This window comes from Trichoderma asperellum, chromosome 4, assembly GCF_020647865.1.
Source record: "Trichoderma asperellum chromosome 4, complete sequence".
NCBI lineage: Eukaryota > Fungi > Ascomycota > Sordariomycetes > Hypocreales > Hypocreaceae > Trichoderma > Trichoderma asperellum.
The window spans coordinates 818,742-838,418 of NC_089418.1; the positions used below are offsets into that span (position 1 = coordinate 818,742).

Sequence of the window (19,677 nt, forward strand, 5' to 3'; positions counted from 1 at the left end):
CCACCCGAGGAGCTTAGTATTCTCGAACAAGTTATGCGAGGAACCTGGCAGTTTGTGGGTAAACGGCGGCTAGACTCAAACACATGAAGAGGATATGATGAATATTATACTTATACTTGTTGAGAAGTCGTGTGTTGGGGAAGAGTTCAAGAGAGCGCCCTCCGATACTGACTGCTATTCAGCTATTCAGCCCCTGTATCCACACACACAAGCTACATCGCGCAGCACCATCACCGCCGCTATGTGGGAAATACCAAATGCAAGACTAACGCAAAGAGTTCATTCTTATACTATAAAAGCAAATACATATTCTTGCTGCAGTGAATGGATGGCACATACACGTAGCTTTGCAGACGCTATGACTGCAGGGGGCCAGTTCAGCTGCCTTGCCGATGAGTCAGTGAGGCTAAATCTCATTAGACGCCAATGCGCAAAGCCACGATGAATACACGCATTGAACGATTCACGCAGCCAAATCTCTCTCAAGAGCAGTTACTCACACCGAATAGGCGAAATAGGCAGAAAGAAGTGATTTCTGTGTGCACTGGAAGAATTATAAATAATGTCTTAATGTTCATGAGAAATCGCTTTTGGCCCAATCAGCCACTGAAATAATCGTCCATCGTCCATAATGCCCAAATCACCAGCAACTCAGTCTCAGCCCATCTATTTCTGGAGAGAGTCAGATTCCCACACGGGATGGCTCTCACAATGGTACTACTGTCCATTCAAGGACGACAAAAACCCAGAGCTCATCTATGAGACTGCTGAACAGTATATCTATCCGCAACACTAGTGTTTAAATCTCAAGAGCCAATAGATCTAATTAATGTTATGCAGCTACATGATGTATCAAAAAGCAATCCTCTTCAACGACCACGCCGTCGCCGCCAAAATCATCGAGCCAGGCCTACATCCTCGCAAAATCAAGGCCCTCGGCCGCCAAGTCGCAAACTTCTCAGAGGCGACGTGGAATGCCAACCGTGAAGCCATTGTTCGGCGTGGCAACCATCTCAAATTCACAAACGCCGTGACGGAAGAAGGATTCTGTCTTGGAACCTCGGGTGATATTCCGCTGTTTAGAAACTCGTTGAAGGAGACGCTGCTGAGGACGGGAGAGAGGGAGCTTGTGGAGGCCAGTCCGTTTGATAGAATCTGGGGAGTTGGATACAAGCCGGCGGATGCTGATGCCAATAGACAAAGATGGGGTCTCAATCTATTGGGAAAGGCATTGATGGAGGTGAGAGACATGTTGAAAGAAGAAGAGAGTAAGAATGAGAATGAAGTTGAGTAGGAGTAACTTGAAAAGGAGTAATTTTTATGCCTTTCAGAACGAGTTGACTGGCTGCTTGTATCTCGGGCTTATTATTGCTAAATGGTATGGTATGACCAGGAATAGCTTCGAATAGAGATTATCATCGTCCCAATTGCCCTCAATAACCTTGGCCCATTTGGTGATTATATCTATATGTCTATATCCCAACCTCTCGCCCTTCCCTTCCTTTTCCCCCTCATATCATCATCGTACACACAAAAGCGCCTCATATTAGAGGCAGGTAGAGCGGTGTTTATATCATGGCATGATTTTCTTCATGCTCCGGTATCCCTTTTTTTTTTCCCTCCGATTTTTTTGTATCGCGTTTTTTGTCCCTTGGATAAATGTATCCTTCACATGAGTCGACGACATAATATACATATTAACACAGATCGGCAAGGCTTCCCTGCCAAGGATCACTCCCATGCTCCCGGACGCCGTGAATCATACAGAAACGAGTACAAGTCATGCTTTCTTTCTTTTTTCTTCCTTTGGGTTTCTAAACCCAGTCTCTTCCGCTCTTCTGCATCTCAATCAGACGCCAGCCCCTAGTCTCGGGGTTGTTTACGTCTTCCGGAACTCTGGTGATACCAATAGCATATGTTACCTGCTGCACCTTATCTTCCATACCGGCAGCCAGCTCGTTGCTCTTGGCATTGCGGTAAACGTGGACCTCTTGGGTTCGGCACGTAATGATGAAGACTGGGATCTCACCAGGGTCCAGCATACGAGCTCTCAGGATGTCGACGTTCCTGATGTCAAGAATACGGCCATCTGACTTCATACCCGCCTGGAGATATTGCTTGGTAAGTGCTTCGTAGACGGAAAACTGCGCAGCCGAGAGCCACATCTTCAGAGTCTCTGTGTCTCCCTTGACATAGGCGTCCAGCACCTCGGGGAGAATGTACTCGCGCAGCTCCTGCAGGAATGGCTCAGTCTGGAAGGCCGGGTCCATGGAGCGAAACTTCTTGATCACCATGGCGGTCTCGTTCTCGGCAAAGAATCCGCCAATAGTGTCGGTGATGCTTCGAGCGGTCGAGATGAGGGGGTTTTCGGACTCTTCGTATTTGCCCTTCATGCTGAAAACTCCCTGGACAAACTTGTTGCTGTCGCGGAAATCTCTCCAGGCCTCCTTCCAGGCTGCATCCTTGTGCAGGGTGACATTGGTACCAGCACTAATGAAATTGTTAGAACCCAGCTGGCCAACTATGGCGATTGAATGGCGATAAACTTACTTGGGGTCTTCTTGAAGAACTTCATGACCACCGCCACGAGTCTTCTCCCACTGCTCTCTTCTCTTCCTGCGCTCCTCTTTCTCGACCCACCCACCATATCTTGAAGAACTTCCATCATCAATGACGTCCTTGACATTCTTGTAGGCCTCGGTGTCTCGGATGGGCTTTGTGGCCTTGTCGAGCGCATCACCCGTAACGTTGGCGGCCTTGCGCACACCCTTCATGGCCGAGGTGTCCCAAGTCCATGCTGCACCCTTTCCAATAGCGGTGGCTGTGGTTTTTACCGCCTTGGTGGTTGTTGATGAGATGGCGCTGGTGGACTTCTCGTAAGCCTCTCGAGCTCGACGAACGGATTCGCTCTCGGTAAACTGGTTGGCAGACGCAGCAATCTGCTTGGTCGACTCATTCCACTCTTGGGACTTTTGAAGCTCAGTGTTCATGGTCTCCATGAACACCTGCCAAGGTGTCTTGTCGCCATGGGGCGGAGGCGGCGGCAGATCTTCCTTCTTCTCTTTGCCTTCGCCTTCAGCCTTGCCCTCCTCCTTGCCCTCGGCCTTCTCCTCTGAGTCTTTGGCCGGGTCTTCCTCAGGCTTGGCCTTTTGCTCAGCGTCCTCGGCGGGCTTTGCTTCGGCGGGTTTTGCCTCGGTCTTCGGCTTATCCTCCTGCAGTCTCCGGCCGCTTACATGCAAGAACCGAGATTGTGAGGCCGCTGAAGGAATTGGTAAATCGGCAGGAAGAAACCTGGATCTCAGCGGTGTAGAAACCGCAGTAGGAAGCGCCGCGCGCTCAATGCCCGCAACATTTCGAGCTGGTTTTTGAGCAAGCTGAGAAGCTAGCCGAGCATATGCGGCGGGACATCGGCCATTAGCGGGGACAAAACGAGTAGATGCTCTGGAGAGAGCATGTTCCGAATTGGCAGCGCTGCGGACAAGAGAGTTCATCTTTGTTCTGGGGAGGAAAAACAAAAACAAGAAAGAGAAAAAGCCTGCAAGTGACTGCAGCCCCTGGACAGAGCGGCGGAAGAGGTGATGGACAAGAAAGGATGTGGCTCTGGTGCGAAGGAAATTTTGGTTTCGCGATGTCGGCTGGCGGCGGAAGGCAGGCGGACAGCCGGTAGAACGCCGGCAAAATCCCACTTTGCGCCACTATGGCGGCGGCCATTCCGAATGGGTGCGTGGGAAAATTCCAAGGGCCTCTTTTTGGATCGATCTCGAGCCGACGAGCACGCAGGAGCAGAGAAGACAGGCGCAGACACAATGAGCCAGCCATTGAGAAGCTGCTTTGCGGCGCGACCGCTCGCCCGGATATCACACAACATTGTGGCCAGGAATGGCGTCCAGAGCGCCAGATTCCTGTCTCAGACAAGCGCACGATGGGAAGACTCCAAAGATGGGAAGCCAGACTCGCCCAAGACGGTGCCGCCGAAGCCTCGAACCGAATCGCTCCTCGAAAGCATCTGGGGAACGTCACTAGGATCGAGCGGTCGATCCACGCAGCCTGACTCCATGGCCAGCCTCTCCCAGAGCATGGTCTTCCAGGCTCTCAACAAGTCCAACATCGATACCAGCGTCCTGTCAGGCGCACCCTCACAGGCCACCCAAAAGAAGGAGGATGAGCTGGAGCCCTACCACTTCCATATCTACGCACACAAGCACAATACACACATCACTTGCACAAAGCCGAACCGGGAGCCCATCATCTCCATGTCGTGCGGCAACATTGGTTTCAGAAAATCACGGCGGGGCACTTTCGACTCAGCCTACTCTTTGACAAAATATGTTTTGGAGCGATTGATCCACACGGGGTGGCCCATGAAGATTCAGCGTCTCGAATTGGTTCTACGAGGATTCGGTCAGGGCAGAGAGGCTGCGGTCAAGGTTCTGATGAGCCCGGAGGGCAAGGTGCTGCGGGACAAGATTGTGCGGGTTGCGGATTCAACGAGAATCAAGTTTGCAGGAACGAGAAGCGAGAAGCCCAGGCGTTTGTAGATGCTCGGTTGCATCAGTTATGTGTGATTATATATACAGCCGAATGTACCATATCTTGTACTACCTATACCAGAGATAAGACAAAGAAAAAATACGGAAACAAAAAAAGAAAAAAGAAAAAAGCACCCACCCAAATTGGGCTACAAGGCGCAGTCCGTGAAGATGCTAATCCTATAACATAAACTCCTAGTCCCTCCATGAGTATGAAATAATGGTATCGTCCGATCTGATTTGAACGTCATAACTCAGCCAAGAACGCCAACCCCATACACCGACCCATAAGCTAAAAACGAAAGATGAATATGAAGCAATGTGTCACGGGGCTAGCAACAATCATCACGCTCGGATAGCTCTCTCTGCAGCTGGGAGCTGTCTGCCCGATGTATCTCGGAGAATCTGCTTTCCCTTTCCACTTCCACCTCTGCGCCGTTCATCTTCGCTGCTCCATTCGTCGCCATGTTCTGAGAGGAGATGCGGCCTCTGCCGCCCCAGCATGCGCGACTGCTCGTCCGCATGTTCGTCGTCATCGTCCATGAGTTCGCCATCGGCGCTGACATATTCTGGGGGCTCGATCCAGTCTCTCGGCACCACACACGGCAGTGCAACTCCAATGCTTGCCGCGCGATTCAGCCATGCCGGGCCGGCATCTCCCGTCAGCTTCTTGCAGAGATACGACGTGAAGTGGTTGCAATTCTTTGTGAGGAGATTGTACGAGGTGCCCAAGAATTCCTCTGACGCCTGTCGCAGCATGGCATCGATTTCTTCCGATGTGGCCAGGGTGAAGCCGTGCAGAATCTCGCACTTGAAGGTGCCGCCGGGAGGCTCGATGCGAGGTTTCGTCCAGTACACTCCGGTGACTCCGCGCTTATCGTGTCCACCATACGCGTATTCCCGGCCGTTGATGACGACACCCGAGTGAAGCAGAGACGCCCCGACTGCCCATAGAACAGAGGCGACTCTCCCGGGCTATCGACGACAAAGACATGTGTTAGCAAGCAGGGCGCTTCATCGCGACGGTGAGACAAATTCCAAGGCGCGGAAAAAGCCCAGCTTCAGCTCCGTGGGGGAGAGACTCTTACAGGGAGAAGATCGTAGACGTGGATTTTGATTTCCGTCTTTTGCAGCGACAGCGTCGATCTGTGTCTGCTGGCGCGCTGGCCCGAGTGGTGATGCTGGTGGTGGTGATGCTGCTGCGAAGGCATTGCGACGCTGGGGGTGGAGATTCGAGATCTTAGTATCTCGCGTGTAAGCCGTGAAACAATGCGGGGAACCGCCGGGGAAGAAAAGACAAGAGAGCAAATCCAGAGGAGCGGCGGGTGCGCGAGAGGAATTTAAATAGGATGTCCCGTCTTATGTCTTGTGGCAGCGCCGGGAGATGCGACAATCGATTTCAAACGTGAGCGGTGATGTGAGATTACGTTGGCGAGCGAGCTGAGATGGGCTGCGACATCTGCGACACCTGCGACAGGATGCCATGCAACTAATATACAGGCGTGGCAGGCTCCCGTGCGGCGGCAAATAGCGCCGCCCGAGGCAGCTCTGCCAGGCGCCTCGTTGCTTCAGCCCGGTTCCGGCAGCGCCGCGATAGCAGCAGCACCAACGGAGAGCCCTTTTGGCGACTCATGCCCTATGACGCATGCCCTGGCCAGGCCCCGGAAGAATCTGGCGCCGGGTCCCGACAGAGCTTCAGCTAAAGCCCACCACATGTGGGGTCGAGACTTAAATTTCCTTTTCACACCATCTCCCCTCCTCTCACCAGGAAAAAAAAAAACACGAAGGCAAAAAAAGGGCCAGCAACTTCCATCTGCGCCCCCTTTGCACTTCCAAGAAGCTCTTCTCTGCTTCTGCTTCTTCCTAGAGCCGGCCACTTCGGACTAGGAACAGCCACAGCCACCACATTGGCTTCCTCATCCGCGTCTTGCGTCCCGCATTTCGCTCTTCTTCTCTCTGGGTTTTCGTCGCGCGCAGCAAGGTCTGCAGCTCCAGCTCTTGGACTAGCTCCATCCTCTCGACGCCTCGTCCCTTTTCTCCCCTCCCGTCACTACGCAAAATCAAGAAAGATGCCTCCCAAGAAGGCGGTTGTCGAGGAGAAGATTCCTCTGGGCAGGCCCGGCAACAACTTGAAGAGTGGCATTGTGAGCAGACACTCTCCTGCCCAGCCCTAGCGGCTGCGATCCCCTCCCTCTACGCAAGTGCCTCGATATCCTAACATATCGTCCTTTCCCAGGTCGGTCTCGCCAACGTCGGCAAATCTACCCTCTTCCAGGCCATCACAAAGTGCAATCTTGGCAACCCAGCTGTATGAAGCCCCCCGCCCGTCTTTCTTCATCCGGGGTGCTGACAGCCTGAAGAACTTTCCCTACGCCACAATTGAGCCCGAAGAAGCTCGCGTTATTGTGCCCGATGAGCGATTCGACTGGCTCGTTGAGAAATACAAGCCCAAGTCTGTCGTACCCGCCAACTTGACCGTCTACGATATTGCCGGTCTGACTCGCGGTTCTTCCACCGGAGCTGGTCTCGGAAACTCTTTCCTTTCCCACATCCGTGCTGTCGATGCCATCTTCCAAGTTGTGCGATGCTTCGACGACGCTGAGATTATCCACGTCGAGGGTGACGTCAACCCTACCCGTGATTTGGACATCATCAGCGAGGAGCTGAGACTCAAGGATATTGAGTTTGTGGAGAAGGCTCTTGAGAACCAGAAGAAGAAGACCCGCATGGGCGGCCAGAGTCTTGAGCTGAAGAAGGCTAAGATTGAGCAGGAGATGATTGAGAAGGTCCTGGCCTGGCTACAAGACGGCAAGGAGGTCCGCAAGGGCAACTGGTCCCCCAAGGAGGTAAGCGCTTTTTCTTTTTCCTTTATTTTTTTTTTTTTACTTTCCTTTGGCCCCCGCAATTTACGTGATGACAAAGAGCCTTGACGGCTCGAACAATTTAAACCCAGCTCGTCGAATGTCTTAGACATAGTGAGAAGAAACCTATTCTGAACTTATTGCTTTACTACTCTGTTATATCTGTTTTCATATACCTTGGGTGGCAACAGTGCTAATAAGCATCAAATAGATTGAGGTCATCAACCCTCTCTTCTTGCTGACGGCCAAGCCCGTCGTGTATCTTGTCAACTTGTCTGAGAAGGACTACATCAGAAAGAAGAACAAGTACCTCCCCAAGGTCGCTGAGTGGATCAAGGAGCACGCCGAGGGCGACCCCATCATTCCCATCTCCGTCTCTTTCGAGGAGCGTCTGACTCGCTACGAGACTGAGGAGGAGGCCAAGGAGGAGCAGAAGAACGTTGGCGCCGAGTCTGCCCTGCCCAAGCTGATTGTCCAGATGCGCAAGGCGCTCCAGCTGGGCAGCTTCTTCACAACGGGAGCCGACGAGGTCCGCCAGTGGACTATCCGCAACGGCACCAAGGCTCCCCAGGCTGCCGGTGTTATCCACACCGACTTTGAGAAGACTTTTATCCAGGCTATTGTCTACAACTTTAGCGTTATCAAGGAGCTTGGTGATGAAGCCGAGGTCAAGGCCAAGGGCAAGGTCATGACCAAGGGTAAGGACTACGTAGTGGAGGATGGTGACATTATGCTCATCAAGGCCGGTGCTGCTAAGAGCTAAATGTCTCGTATCTGCGGAGTAGTGCTCATGTAATGGGATCATTTTGTCCTTGGGTTAGGAAAATAAAAAGTAAAATACCACCACCGCATTTGAAGCTCATTTTGTGATTGCTTGTGTACCATTTATAAATTCAAGTGGCCGTGAAACTCTTATGTGTCCTTGTGTCTTCTCTTTTCTTCTTCTTTTTTTTTTCTCTCTTCCTTTAAAAAAGATAGGTATCCATTGCATCCAAGCATATGGATTAAGGGATTAAGCTGGATCCTCTATAATAAGTAGGCAAAACGACGCATGATTACCTAGTTGATAGTCACACCACAGAAGAAATAACCTCAAGTGAATAAATCAACAGTCTTGTATTTATTTAAAAAGGAAATGGTAAAAGAGCGAGTAATTAGTCGAGCTGTATACATATCTTACTAAAGTCATTCCATTCATAAACTCAGACAAAGAAAAAGATGTCAAGGCAGATTAGGAAAGATATTACTACTGAGCGCGCGCGAGAGGGAGAGAAAGAGAGAGATGCAAGTACCAGCCAAGCATCTCAAAGGAGGGGGGAAAAAAAAACTCAACACAATCCACCATACTTGACGCCCCTCTTGCCCATCTCCTTCCTCCCGATGGGATCCTCGGGCCACACCCAGCCTCGGCTCCTCTTGGCCTCGCGCTTCTCCGCCAGCTGCGGCTTGGGAATCCAGTTGTCCCGAGCCTTGGCCTTTCGCCTGGTGCCATCGGCAGGAGCGCCAATCTCAGCCTTCCAGTGGGCGTGGCCCGCGGGCGTCTGATCACCAGCGAGCTGGCACAGGCCCCAGAGAGCCAGACAGGCCGTCAGGGGCACGCTGTCTGAGGAGTCTAGCTCGGCTTCAGACGCAGCGGCGTTGAGCTGGACGGAAGTGATTTCCAAGTCGCCAAAGAACGGGGTGGACTCTGTGCCGGCGCGGACGAGGACGAGCTCGATCTCGGTGAGGATGAAGCCGTAGCGGCAGCCGTGCTCGCGCATGGCGTAGTGCAGGGCGGCGAGGCCGCGGAGGTAGTCGACGCGCTTGATGTTGCCTTCAGCGCGCATGCCGGTGTTGAAGCGGTCGAAGCTGCGCACGAGGCCGACGACCCGGCCGGTGGGCTTGCCGCCGAAGATGGCGGCCGCGGTGGACGACTCGCCGATGGGGTTTGCGACGAAGATGAGGTCGTTGACGCCGGATGCCGTCTTGGCTGGGACGGAGAGCTGCAGAGGGCGGTTGGACGACATGGCCAGTGCGGAGTTGAGCTTGGGGAGATAGTATGAGGCGTAGATGCTGTGGAGAGCGGCCTCGGTCTCGGGATGGCGAGAGGAGAAGGCTGGTGTTTGCAGGAGGGAGGCGGGCACTGGCGAGTTGAGCAGAGCGGATGCCCCTGGAAGAGACAGGACGGTTGAGGCGTTGAAGCTTGACCACGAGGAGACGCTGCGGACATCCCACCAGAAGTGCTTGATGGAAGGGTCGCGGAGGGGGAAGGAGATGGTCCGGACGAGAGATGCGGCAGGGTTGGCGCAAGCCAGGTGCTGCATGAGAGTGGTTGATGGCTCTGAGTCGGGAGTGGCAGTGGCGGCGAGAGCCAGTGGTGATGGAGCACGGGGGAGATATGACGAGAACAAGTAGTCTGACTGTGAAGCAGCAGCAGTGGTGGTGGGCACAAAAGGCATCTGTCGATACGTCGGATAGCCATACTTGTCAATGGTGGCGGTGTCAATGGTGCTGGTTCGACGAGGCGGCGGCAGGTCCTGGGCGAAAGTTGGCGGCGAAGCAAGCAGCGATGAGGGGAAGACCGGAGCAGCAGCAGCCTCATCATGTGTCTGAGGAGGAGGAGGAGGCGTGGTGAAGGGCGAGATGTGAGCAAAAGCCATGTTGGCGAGGGTCTCAGGGTTGGTGTAGCTCCGGGAGTGGCTTGTGCGGATGGGCTTGGAGGCCGGCGGAGGGGGCGTGGACTGCTGGTGAACCATCCTGGCCCTGGCAGAGGCAGCAGAGCGAATGGAGTTGGAGCGAGAGTGTGCCGCGCGGGCGATGTGGGATTGATCCAGCTGCTGGTCCTGGGAGCGGATCTTGGGCAGCAGCAGAGGGCCATGCTGGCGAACGGGGGGGCTGGCGCGGGGAGGCGTGGTGAAGCGGGAGCATGCCGACTCTGCTATTGAGTCTACAGCCGAGATGGCGGAGTAGACGGAGGAGGCGCGGGATGTCGATCGGACGTGGCGGTTGTGGGAGCCGTATGGGAGCTCCAGGAGGCTGGAGGGGAAGTGGTCGAGGCTGTATTCCATGACGGGCAGGGTGTCCATGGGAGGGGTTGCGGGATCCTCGAGGGAGGGGGAGGGAGAGGGGAAGGTGAAGTCGAAGGAGACGTCGGCTGCCAGACTGGAGGAGGGAGATGCGTTAGTATCTGGTGGAAGTTGTTTGGGGTGTTGTTGTTGTTGATGTAGTTGGTGTTGTGTGGATATGGGGATGGATGTGTACTCACGCTGACATGATGGCGGTTGTTGTGAGGGTATGAGAGTGAGGGAGTTGATTAGATGGTTGAATTAGGATAAGGAGACCGGCTCCAGTATAAACAGTTGAATCTTTTTTTTTTTTGTGTGTGTGTGTGAGTGTGTTGTTGTTTATGATAATGTTATATATATGTATATGTATATATAACTGCTTCTCCAAGTGTTTGGAGTATGTCGTCCAGCGAGCAAGGATCTTGGTCTAAGTGAGAAAAAAAAAAAAAAAAAAAAAAAAAAAAAAAAAAAATACCCCAAAGGTGCAGATGTGAGCTTGATAAACAGAACGAGAATGGACAACTCTCCGGCAAAGGAACAAAGTCTGAGAGAAAATAAGAGATGTAGGACAAGAAACCAAGAGAGGGTTGGAGGAGGAGGGGGGTTGTTGAGAGAGACTGGAGTGAATGAGATGAGAACGATTGGAAACCAAGGGACGAAGCCGAGTTCTTATCCTCTGGCTTTGAGGGCCCGAAGATGGTCGCCAGGGTCCCACGGCCGTCTGGAGAGACAGACAGACAAGAGACGAGACGAGAAGAAAAGAGACAGGGGGGCGTGGATGCTGCAGAGAGAGGCGTGTGCCCTGCCTGGCTGCACCCCAGCCAGCCAGTTGCGAGCGGCCCAGCCCAGCGTCGCAGCAGCCGTGCGTGTCTCTGGCTAGTACTCGAGAGCGGCTCGTGGATCAGCGAGGCGGCGGCTTAGCGGGGCCTTTGCTGGCCTGGTCGAGGTCCACAATCCACAATCCACATCCACACCCTCCCCAGTGCCGCGCCGCGTCTGGGCTGGTCTGCCCACTTGGGCACGATTTTATATGGCGATGGTGGTGTTTGAAACACGGAAAACAAGAGTCGACGACGTGGAAGAATGTACAACAAAGCACGGGGCTGAGATGGTGAGGGAGAGGATAATGGATGAGCAAGAGTCATAGAGAGCAGATGCCTAAGAAGCGGAGACATCAGGGACTGCAGCATCGTTGCTGCTGCCCGACTTTGATGAACTGCCTACTAATACTGATTAATACTACAAGGAATGTACTTGCTGGCGCCAGTCAGTCGTACAAGAACGATGCCGTCCCGAATTCAGGCTCAGACAAAGGATCTGGACCTTGTTACCGCCCCCGCGCGGCGCTTTTTCTCTCTATGCCGTTTACTTTTCGTCTCTATCTATTCATCTGAAAGAACAAGAAAAATACCGGGAACCGGCTCCCTCCAGCCCGCTTACCGTAACATATCGCAGCAGACAGACAGACAGATTGCCGGCAGACAAGGCTTGTTTGGAACCCTCAACGGCAGAGAAGAGACAGGACAAGACAAGACAGGGGGGGTCTTGTTTAGCGCAAATGCAACCCAGATGGGGGCTTTGTAAAAGGTCCCCGCTGCTGCTGCTCATTGCCGCACCCACCACCAGAGTCAAAATATGTACTTTCTCTCTCTCCATGGTTTATACGACAAGCAGCAGATGCAGGGCTCAGACGTCGAGCTTTTTCCCGGGGAGGGGGGGGGGGGGGGGGGCTGAGCGGGTTTTGGCTGCAGGCGCCGGGCCTGTGAGTGGCTGGCCGGCAACGAAACGAACGAGGCAGCGCCCCAGTCCCCAGTCGCAAGGAGCAAAAGTAAAAGTAAAGTAAAGTAGAAAAGTCTAGTGACTCACCCCCCCAGCGTGCGGGTTTTTGTTCTGTTGGCTCGAGCAAGATTTGCCGTCATGCGTGTTGGACGCGTGCTTGCGATTTGCGATTTGGCCAGATCTTGGAAACGACGGGGGGGGCTTGGCGAAGAACCGCCTTTTTTTTTTCCATCTCGTCTTCCACCGGCGCGGAGCAAGACACGCAATCAATCGCGTGTCGCGTCACTGCTTGACTGCCTCTTTCTCATTGTCTCTTTTTATATATGTATATATACATATATCCATCGCGCCAAGTCAAGAGGCTCTCTCTCGTCCACTTAGAGGGCGACACTACTGTACAAGTACAAGCACTGTATAATGCATCTGTCAGACCCCAGAATAAAAAAAAAAGGCTGTTCAATGCTCTCTCTTCATCTCTTCTGTACCTACCTACAGTACTCTATGTGAATACACATTGTAGAGGTATACCCAGTAGGTACTCGTGCACGCAATAATAAACTCATACGCCATGCATGTACTTGCATGCAGCAACGGCAACAGACCGTCCGGGTCGTACCGAGAGATTCTATTTTTACCTACTACTGCTACTTACTACTCACACACCGAGAGTCCTTTTTTTTTTCCGCGCTTCTCTTCTTTTTTTTTTCTCAAATTGTAATTTCCAAAAGTAAATTGAAGTGCAACGTGCAATATACTTTGTTACACCGCTGACACAGGCCACAAGCAAAGTCTCCCGCTGCCGCAAATAGGCGCAGCCATTCCGGGCGCTTAGAGCGGGGCTCCCCCAAGCCGCCGAGCGCTTAGCCAGGCTGCTAGTCTTTTGGTCTTGTTCTAAGTTGTCTTACACCTAAAAACCAAGCTCGGGAAATTAAAGAACAGAACGTGAGAATCTTGGCTTTTCTCTGCGGCGGTCCCAGCCCGTGATCCGAGCGTCTTTCTTTTTAGCCGCACAGATCGGGGAAGCAGGTGAGAGGGTCCTCGCTGAATTACCACTCGTAGGTAGCAATCTTACTGTAGGCATGCCTAGTAGGTACATAGTTTGTGCGCTCTTGTGCTGTTGCCATTTTCGGCGCATCAGCGTCCCACCGCGGCGGTTGCGCAAATTCGCTTCCATCTAATGTTGTCTTATAATAAAAGCTGCTACAGTACATAATCCACTTGTTTCTTAGCAGTACTAGCAATCTACCTTGTATCTACTTCCTGTTCCTATACTGTATTATGTACACTGCAACATCCGATTCATCATCCGTTCATCTACTAGGTACCTATATAGAGCAATCCAGGCGCGTAGCCCTCGCCATCCAATCACCGCCCCCAGCAGCCGTTAAATACGCGCAGCTCAGCCGCCCGCAGACCTTGTACTACCTACTCTCTATTACAGTACATGGCCTGCTATATTTGCCAACCCAGAACACGCCAAGTACTGTAATAGAGAGTAGCTAATATCAAGTCAACGCGTGCAAAGCTGCAGCTGCTGCTCCTCCTCGACGCGCGCCTCTCTTCCATTCTCCTTCTTCTGTCCTTCTCAAATTCATGCCCAGCGCGTCGTCCATCCGCCCTCGCCAGCCAATCGGCTCGCGGCACGCCACTTCTGCCCCCTGATTGGCCGTCTGTCTCTCTGGCTTCTCCCGTTTTAGTAACCCTCGCCAAACCCAGGCTTCGAGCTAGACTCGATCCAACACTAGAACAAAAAACCAAAGAGCTAAAAAAAAAAAATCCACCCCGCAGAAATCAACGTGTTCATGTTTGCTGTGCTGTCAAGCGTGCTTCTACCATCTACCCTAGCATAGTCGACAACTATCTACTAGTTCATGCTCAGGCATCTTCCACCGCAAGTCATCCCACGAAAATAAAGAAGACCAAAAAAGTTTGCAAAAGTTCGCATGTTTCATTTTCGTCTGGGGCACAAGAACCATCTGCATTCTCAACCCCAAGTTGGGCCTGTATCCCGCAGCTGGGCTCCTCGTCCCAGCCCCGTTTTCTGTTTCGAAACATATCTAGAGCGGCTCCAGTATGCGTTGTCTCTATGACTATGACTCTTAAATCCTAGCTTAGGCTGCGTGCATGCTTGCGTAGTCGTATCTGTATGCTTCTTGCTGGCATCAACTGGCATTACTTGTCCCGTCTAGCCTTGGATACCATTCATTTCTTGACTTGTCATCGGGTATCAAACTCGCCTCACCGTCTATTTCCAATCTATCTAGCGTACATACAACGTGGGGACATGAAGATTCGCCCTGCATTTCGTCCACGTGTATGGAGCAACGCTTGCCGTACCTCGTAGTTGCAAGATACGTAGCCTTACGCACATCTAGCAACATGTCGGGTATGATATTGTACATCACACATCACCGGCCATATGCTCAAGCTGAACCAGGTAAAGTCAGTCCAAAGAGAAAAAAAAAATATCATCGCTGTCTTTTCTATCATGAACATTAAAAGTAGAATCTTGTAATAGTCTTCTTATCGGTTTCTCCCCAACGCCAAGGCCAACCCAAATGCCGGAATCAGGGTTTGGTCGTAAGGTATCCAGCACCGGCAACATCATGCACACGCTAACCGTCCCATTCATTCACCCTCGCTTTTTTTTTTTTTTTTTTCCTCTTCTTGTTTTGTCGTAGCCCACTCCTCCTCATCGAGGCCCAACCCTGTAGGCCCTTGTCTACCAAATTCGGATGCCATCACGTCTTTGGCAACCACCCAGTTTGTGACGCGTCGTCTTCGCTCGTCGCCTCGCTTACAAGCTGGCATGCGGTTGACGACGGTGAAATCAGCCCGTCACAAAGCTTCATTTTTTCCATTTCCGCTCTATTACTCACTCCACTCCACTTGTTTCGTTCCCAGATGGCACACCATCCCCGTCTTCCGTCTCTTGTTTCCCATCCGTTGGAGGCGATGGGGGCCGTCGCTGAGACATTGTGTTCATCATCCCCTGCTGGTAGTTGCCCATTCGCACAATTCTCAACGCTCGCATCATGCCTTCGAGCCTTATTCTCTCCTGCACCACCATGCCTCGGGCATAGTCGCGAATAGCCCGAATACCCACCTGATCGTGTGACTCCTTCCATCCAGCCAGTTCGGCTGCCACCGTTTGTTGCGTGTATCGGAGTTCTTTCGAGAGATATGCTGCTTGTTCTCGTGATTCGCGTGCTCGCTTCTCCTTCTCCTCCTGGTTTCGTTGTCTAGAGTCATCCAGCAAGCCCAGGGGCCATCGCGAAGGCCGTGTTGCAGCGCTGTCGTTTCTGTCCGCCTCTCGCTTCGCTGCCGTAATCTGCCCGATAAGGTTCGTCGGCCTGGACAGCGCTGAAAGCATTGCCTGTACCGTGGATTGAATCGCCATCAGCGTCGTATGAAACACAATCTGAGGGTTGTGCTGTGCCGGCGTCATGGCTCTAACAAACACCTCCATGCCGACAATGTGCTGTGGCGGAAGAAATTGAATGGTAAATACAGCTCGGTAGAGCAACGCCGCTGCATCATAATAATCTAGCATAAGGGTCATATATCATCAGCCGTGCCCTAGTCCATCTAAACGAGGTGTTTTCCAAAACGGAGAAAATTTACTACTCACCAGCAGCAACTTGAGTAACGGCATTGGCACGCCTCGTCACGCTCTTGGTCGAATAGCTGACACTTCGAACCACCTCTCGGGCGTGGTCGACAAACTGCTCCACTATTCGTATATCTTCCATCGGCTCGTACTCTTCTCGAACTTTCTCTACTCTTGTTTCTGCTTTGAGCTTTGTTCTTTGCTCCATGGCCTCTAGCTGTAGCTCCGGCACCAAGAAAAACTCCCAGAGCATCTCATGGGTAGAAAGGGTAGGATGGCTCAGCATAATCTTCAGGAACCAGTCGGTTCGTGTCTGAATATCTCGCAGCGCTGCTCGAGACGGCCTGGAGGGCAGCTGAAACGGCCATCGGGTGTCCGCCATCGAGGGGATCCACGATGCTGGGTTCTCCTCGGCCAGGAGGCGTGCCAGCTGCTCAAAATCGGTCAGGGATCGGCGACTCGTAGTCACAGTGTAGCTGTCATGATCCGTTGGAGCTGCTGACTTGAGAACCAGTCGTACAGTGCTGTCTTCTACGAAAAATGCTCTTACCACGCCCGTGATCCGACCATCCCGCGCTGGCGGCATGCTAAAAAGCCCGAGGTCATCAATCCGATTTCTCACCTCATCGTCTTTGGCCAGCTCCACCGCGGTGAGACCTCGCAGTTCTTTAGCCCCAAGGTCTACTCGAGGGTCGGCAAAAAGAGCCCTGACCATATCGTATCGGCCATATTTGCTGGCAACCATCAATGCCGTAAACTTCTTCTCGTTTGTCGCGTTTACATCCACATCGCAGAATTGTAAGATTCTCAATGCCAATCTCGGATCATTCATAATGTGCAAGAGGGTGTTCCCTTTGCCGTCAATATGCTCATCGACGTGTAGCGGCTGCCCATCAAGCTGAGATTGCTGTGCAGCCCGTATGCCGTCCTCAACCATGGCGTAGTAATCTACGTGGTCGTAGCAGCGACATAACGCAAAAAGCGGCGTCTGTCCATTTTTATCTCTTTGGCGCCATTGGATAAGAGTCCCGATAGAATTAATCATCCACGGCGCATTAAACAGATAGTGCCCGACGCTTCGGCCCCAGACATCCTGTACCGAAAAATATTGCGCCAGCTGTATCGGATTAGCTTTGCCAAGGAGATAATCAAGAAGCGAGCTGATAAGGTCTCGGTTGCCTAGCTGGACGGCAGCGCTCAAGAGCGTTGTGTTTTCGTTGTTCACGTCAGATAGTACAATGTCAAACGGATAATATCCCGACAAGGACAAGAGATATCCCAGCACTTCCACACTTCCACCCTGTACAGCCATCATCAAAACAGACTCTCCCAGGGCACTGCTGGTATGCGCAAGCCTCTCGACAGATATATCGCCCTCTAGCACGCTACTCAGCGAGCCAACACTTGCTGTCATGGAGTGATATGAGAATTCCGATGCGCTGGATAAGCTGCGCGTATCCATGGCCACTCGCTTGATCTTCTTTACCGGTAGATCAAGGATTGATTCATTTGCGCCATCGCCGTTGGCGAGTTGAAAGGGGAAAACGTGACCGAGTCCGGTGCCATGAGAGAATCGGTCCGAGGGGCTCAAAACAAGCGAAGATCGCCTCGATGAGTTACGCGGCGGATTGAACCCGGGATTAGCTGGTATTCGATCGTTTGCATCGCTGTCGCTATCTTCGATGTCGTCGTCATCAGCTGCGCCAGGGCTTGGCTCCATGATGTTTCTCAAAGCCTTCAAATCTGCCCCCTTGGCGGCATCCCACAAGGCTCTGTTCTTCTTACTGGCGCGGCGCAATCCTGCGGAATCTGCAAAGAGGTATGCTAGAACGGCTTCAAAGGTGCTCAAAGCATAACCCATCTCTCCGCTATCTACATCTTCGACAAAGTTGAAATTTCTTATATAGGTGAGTCGAGCCTGTAGATTTTTCACTTGAGATCGAATTATGACGTATAGTAACAGCGACACTAGGGTATCTGCGTTGACGGTCATGATGGCCTTCTCTGAAGTTGCTGCTTCGGCTGAGACGCCGGCCAGAGGCCGCGAAGTATCGGTAAGCTGTGAAGCAATCTTCATTGTTGACAGTAATAAGTCTAGCATTTCCTGCGGGCTCATAGCGTTGGATATCCTCCTGAATTCATCGACGGCGGGGTTGAGTTGTGTGACAAGATCATTCTTAGCCTTTAGGCCACCATCAATAGCGATGCCAAGCTGGGAGATATCAATGAATTCCATTTTGCGAATCTTTGCTTCGAGTTCCAGGTCGTCGCGTCTCTTAATGGCACTAAGCTTGCCGAATAACAGGCCATGGACATTTTCGGCAATGTAGCGCTCAATTAGCTTTTCCACCAGTGGACCTGTCAAATCTGTTGTGGCGCCTAGTAAAGACAGCTGTTGTTTATCCACTCCTTGAAAGATATCAATGGCAGCTGTAACGGCACTCTCGAGCGAAGCGCGCATAATATCCTCATCATCTTCCGCGTAGAAGTCTTCTTCAACAGGCAAGCTATTATGTAAATGAGCTTTCCCACCTCTAGCTGTCAAGCTGTCTGCCCTTGCTCTTCTAGCTGCAGAAGCAACGGGGCCGTCTGGTTTCGGATCGGGAATGTATGAAGCCGACGGCGGAGGGGGTAGCGGCTTCTGGAAGACTGTCGTAAACTCAACAAAAAGCTTCTCTAACCCAGGCTGCATCTGCCGGGCAATCATGGGGAAATGGTTGAGAAGATCGTGAAAGCTCCTAATATCCTTTTTGCGCGGTAAGGCGTCGGCTGAGTCACCATTAGTTTGCCTCTTTTGTTGTTGCTCTGCGGCGGCACGGCTTCTGACTCCCGAGATGAGAACCGCAGGCTCAAGTCTAACCTCCTCCCACACTCCGATCAGAGGCTTCGAGATGTAGTATACCAGCCATTGCCGCGGTTCGAAGACGTCTGGGTACCATATGGTGTCGTTGAGGATCTGAGCTTGCGCAAGATTCTTAAATCCTAGCAGTGTGGTCGAATTAGCTATTGGGGGGCCGTGCTTGAGCTTTGGGGGCTCTCTTGCTAGGCATACCTTTGTTACTGTAGATGAAAGAGTCCTTAACAATGACGCTTCTTCCATTCAGTGTGCTGAACTGGCGAGCCTTGCCTCGCGCCTCGCGCAAGTTCTGTGAGCTGTCCTTGCCAGCTACAGGACCGTCGGGGCCGGCGATGCGCAGCACATGGCTGGCTAGAAACTCGTCCGAGGCGACGACCTCGTGGGCCGGGGCGCCGCTCTCTGTCTCGCGATGGGTGAGAAGCACATCGGTCAGCGGCACCAGCAGGATGTGGTGATGGACAGGGGTGCACTGCGCAGCGACCTGGCTCTTGAAGAAGGCGGACAGAAAGGGGTTTAGTGGTTGCATTCACTCGACTTGGTGGGAGGTCGGAGTCGAGCCTTGTCGATCCTCCGGCGAGAGGCAGAGAGGCTGTAGCTTCGGGTGGTGATGGGCGACAGATCGAGGGGGTGGTCGAGGGGTTGGTTGCGGAATGGTCGGCCAGCGAGAGACATGTGATGATGGAAGCGGCGCAAAAACGAGGGATAGGCGAGTCAATTCTGCAGAATAGATGCTGTTGGCGTGTAAAGACGATGCTGCGGCTGATGATGCGATGTCGAAGTGCAGAAGAGCAGAAGGCCGAAGGAGCTTGCTTCAATGTTGATAGAGAGCGGATGGATGTACAGATACATCCCTGACCTCATCCCACGCGTTTCTGCTGGCTTAGACCAGTCTGGAATCGCTTGTACCTGGCCTTGTGCGCTAAGATGCGGGAGTGCACAGACCCCAGCTGATTATTGTCCGATAAGGTAGGAAGAATGGATAATCCGGGCTGCGTTT

General features: G+C 52.5%; 7 protein-coding genes across 7 annotated transcripts; 3 read left to right on the forward strand and 4 right to left on the reverse strand.

Moving 5' to 3' along the window:
• Positions 1-470: 470 nt before the first annotated feature.
• Positions 471-3,584, reverse strand: TrAFT101_006649 (uncharacterized protein). The gene is made up of 2 exons (XM_024900620.2): positions 2,551-3,584; positions 471-2,490 (listed from the first exon to the last, which is right to left on the reverse strand). Exons 1-2 carry the CDS (start codon positions 3,489-3,491, stop codon positions 1,815-1,817), a joined length of 1,617 nt encoding a protein of 538 aa, XP_024758309.1. The 5' UTR covers positions 3,492-3,584; the 3' UTR covers positions 471-1,814.
• TrAFT101_006648 (uncharacterized protein) lies at positions 624-1,423 on the forward strand. The gene is made up of 2 exons (XM_024900719.2): positions 624-774; positions 841-1,423. The coding sequence occupies exons 1-2, from the start codon at positions 632-634 to the stop codon at positions 1,292-1,294; spliced, it is 597 nt and encodes a 198-aa protein (XP_024758308.1). The 5' UTR covers positions 624-631; the 3' UTR covers positions 1,295-1,423.
• Positions 3,585-3,716: 132 nt separating the features above from the next.
• On the forward strand, positions 3,717-4,678 carry TrAFT101_006650 (mitochondrial 37S ribosomal protein uS11m; the record flags this gene model as incomplete). Its single annotated transcript, XM_024910038.2, has 1 exon — positions 3,717-4,678. One exon carries the CDS (start codon positions 3,717-3,719, stop codon positions 4,536-4,538), a length of 822 nt encoding a protein of 273 aa, XP_024758310.2. The 3' UTR covers positions 4,539-4,678.
• Positions 4,550-6,099, reverse strand: TrAFT101_006651 (uncharacterized protein). Its single transcript, XM_024900678.2, has 2 exons — positions 5,618-6,099; positions 4,550-5,504 (listed from the first exon to the last, which is right to left on the reverse strand). The coding sequence occupies exons 1-2, from the start codon at positions 5,738-5,740 to the stop codon at positions 4,875-4,877; spliced, it is 753 nt and encodes a 250-aa protein (XP_024758311.1). The 5' UTR covers positions 5,741-6,099; the 3' UTR covers positions 4,550-4,874.
• Positions 6,100-6,296: 197 nt separating this feature from the next.
• OLA1 (Obg-like ATPase) lies at positions 6,297-8,239 on the forward strand. Its single transcript, XM_024908502.2, has 4 exons — positions 6,297-6,673; positions 6,766-6,837; positions 6,890-7,375; positions 7,602-8,239. Exons 1-4 carry the CDS (start codon positions 6,599-6,601, stop codon positions 8,151-8,153), a joined length of 1,185 nt encoding a protein of 394 aa, XP_024758312.1. The 5' UTR covers positions 6,297-6,598; the 3' UTR covers positions 8,154-8,239.
• Positions 8,240-8,498: 259 nt separating this feature from the next.
• On the reverse strand, positions 8,499-11,119 carry TrAFT101_006653 (uncharacterized protein). Its single transcript, XM_024905375.2, has 2 exons — positions 10,635-11,119; positions 8,499-10,531 (listed from the first exon to the last, which is right to left on the reverse strand). The coding sequence occupies exons 1-2, from the start codon at positions 10,640-10,642 to the stop codon at positions 8,719-8,721; spliced, it is 1,821 nt and encodes a 606-aa protein (XP_024758313.1). The 5' UTR covers positions 10,643-11,119; the 3' UTR covers positions 8,499-8,718.
• A 3,496-nt stretch (positions 11,120-14,615) lies between these two features.
• On the reverse strand, positions 14,616-19,553 carry TrAFT101_006654 (uncharacterized protein). The gene is made up of 3 exons (XM_024906882.2): positions 18,876-19,553; positions 15,845-18,805; positions 14,616-15,759 (listed from the first exon to the last, which is right to left on the reverse strand). Exons 1-3 carry the CDS (start codon positions 19,204-19,206, stop codon positions 15,089-15,091), a joined length of 3,963 nt encoding a protein of 1,320 aa, XP_024758314.1. The 5' UTR covers positions 19,207-19,553; the 3' UTR covers positions 14,616-15,088.
• Positions 19,554-19,677: the final 124 nt, after the last annotated feature.

Coding starts and splice junctions, on each gene's coding strand:
- TrAFT101_006649 (XM_024900620.2), bottom strand. CDS start 3,491: ATGAACTCTCTTGTCCGCAGCGCTGCCAATTCGGAACATGCTCTCTCC. Junction 2,491..2,550: donor GTTCTTCAAGAAGACCCCAA/GTAAGTTTATCG, acceptor CAATTTCATTAG/TGCTGGTACCAATGTCACCC.
- OLA1 (XM_024908502.2), top strand. CDS start 6,599: ATGCCTCCCAAGAAGGCGGTTGTCGAGGAGAAGATTCCTCTGGGCAGG. Junction 6,674..6,765: donor ACAACTTGAAGAGTGGCATT/GTGAGCAGACAC, acceptor GTCCTTTCCCAG/GTCGGTCTCGCCAACGTCGG. Junction 7,376..7,601: donor GCAACTGGTCCCCCAAGGAG/GTAAGCGCTTTT, acceptor AGCATCAAATAG/ATTGAGGTCATCAACCCTCT.
- TrAFT101_006651 (XM_024900678.2), bottom strand. CDS start 5,740: ATGCCTTCGCAGCAGCATCACCACCACCAGCATCACCACTCGGGCCAG. Junction 5,505..5,617: donor ACGTCTACGATCTTCTCCCT/GTAAGAGTCTCT, acceptor TGTCGTCGATAG/CCCGGGAGAGTCGCCTCTGT.
- TrAFT101_006648 (XM_024900719.2), top strand. CDS start 632: ATGCCCAAATCACCAGCAACTCAGTCTCAGCCCATCTATTTCTGGAGA. Junction 775..840: donor ATCTATGAGACTGCTGAACA/GTATATCTATCC, acceptor AATGTTATGCAG/CTACATGATGTATCAAAAAG.
- TrAFT101_006654 (XM_024906882.2), bottom strand. CDS start 19,206: ATGCAACCACTAAACCCCTTTCTGTCCGCCTTCTTCAAGAGCCAGGTC. Junction 18,806..18,875: donor TTTCATCTACAGTAACAAAG/GTATGCCTAGCA, acceptor CCACACTGCTAG/GATTTAAGAATCTTGCGCAA. Junction 15,760..15,844: donor CGTTACTCAAGTTGCTGCTG/GTGAGTAGTAAA, acceptor CCCTTATGCTAG/ATTATTATGATGCAGCGGCG.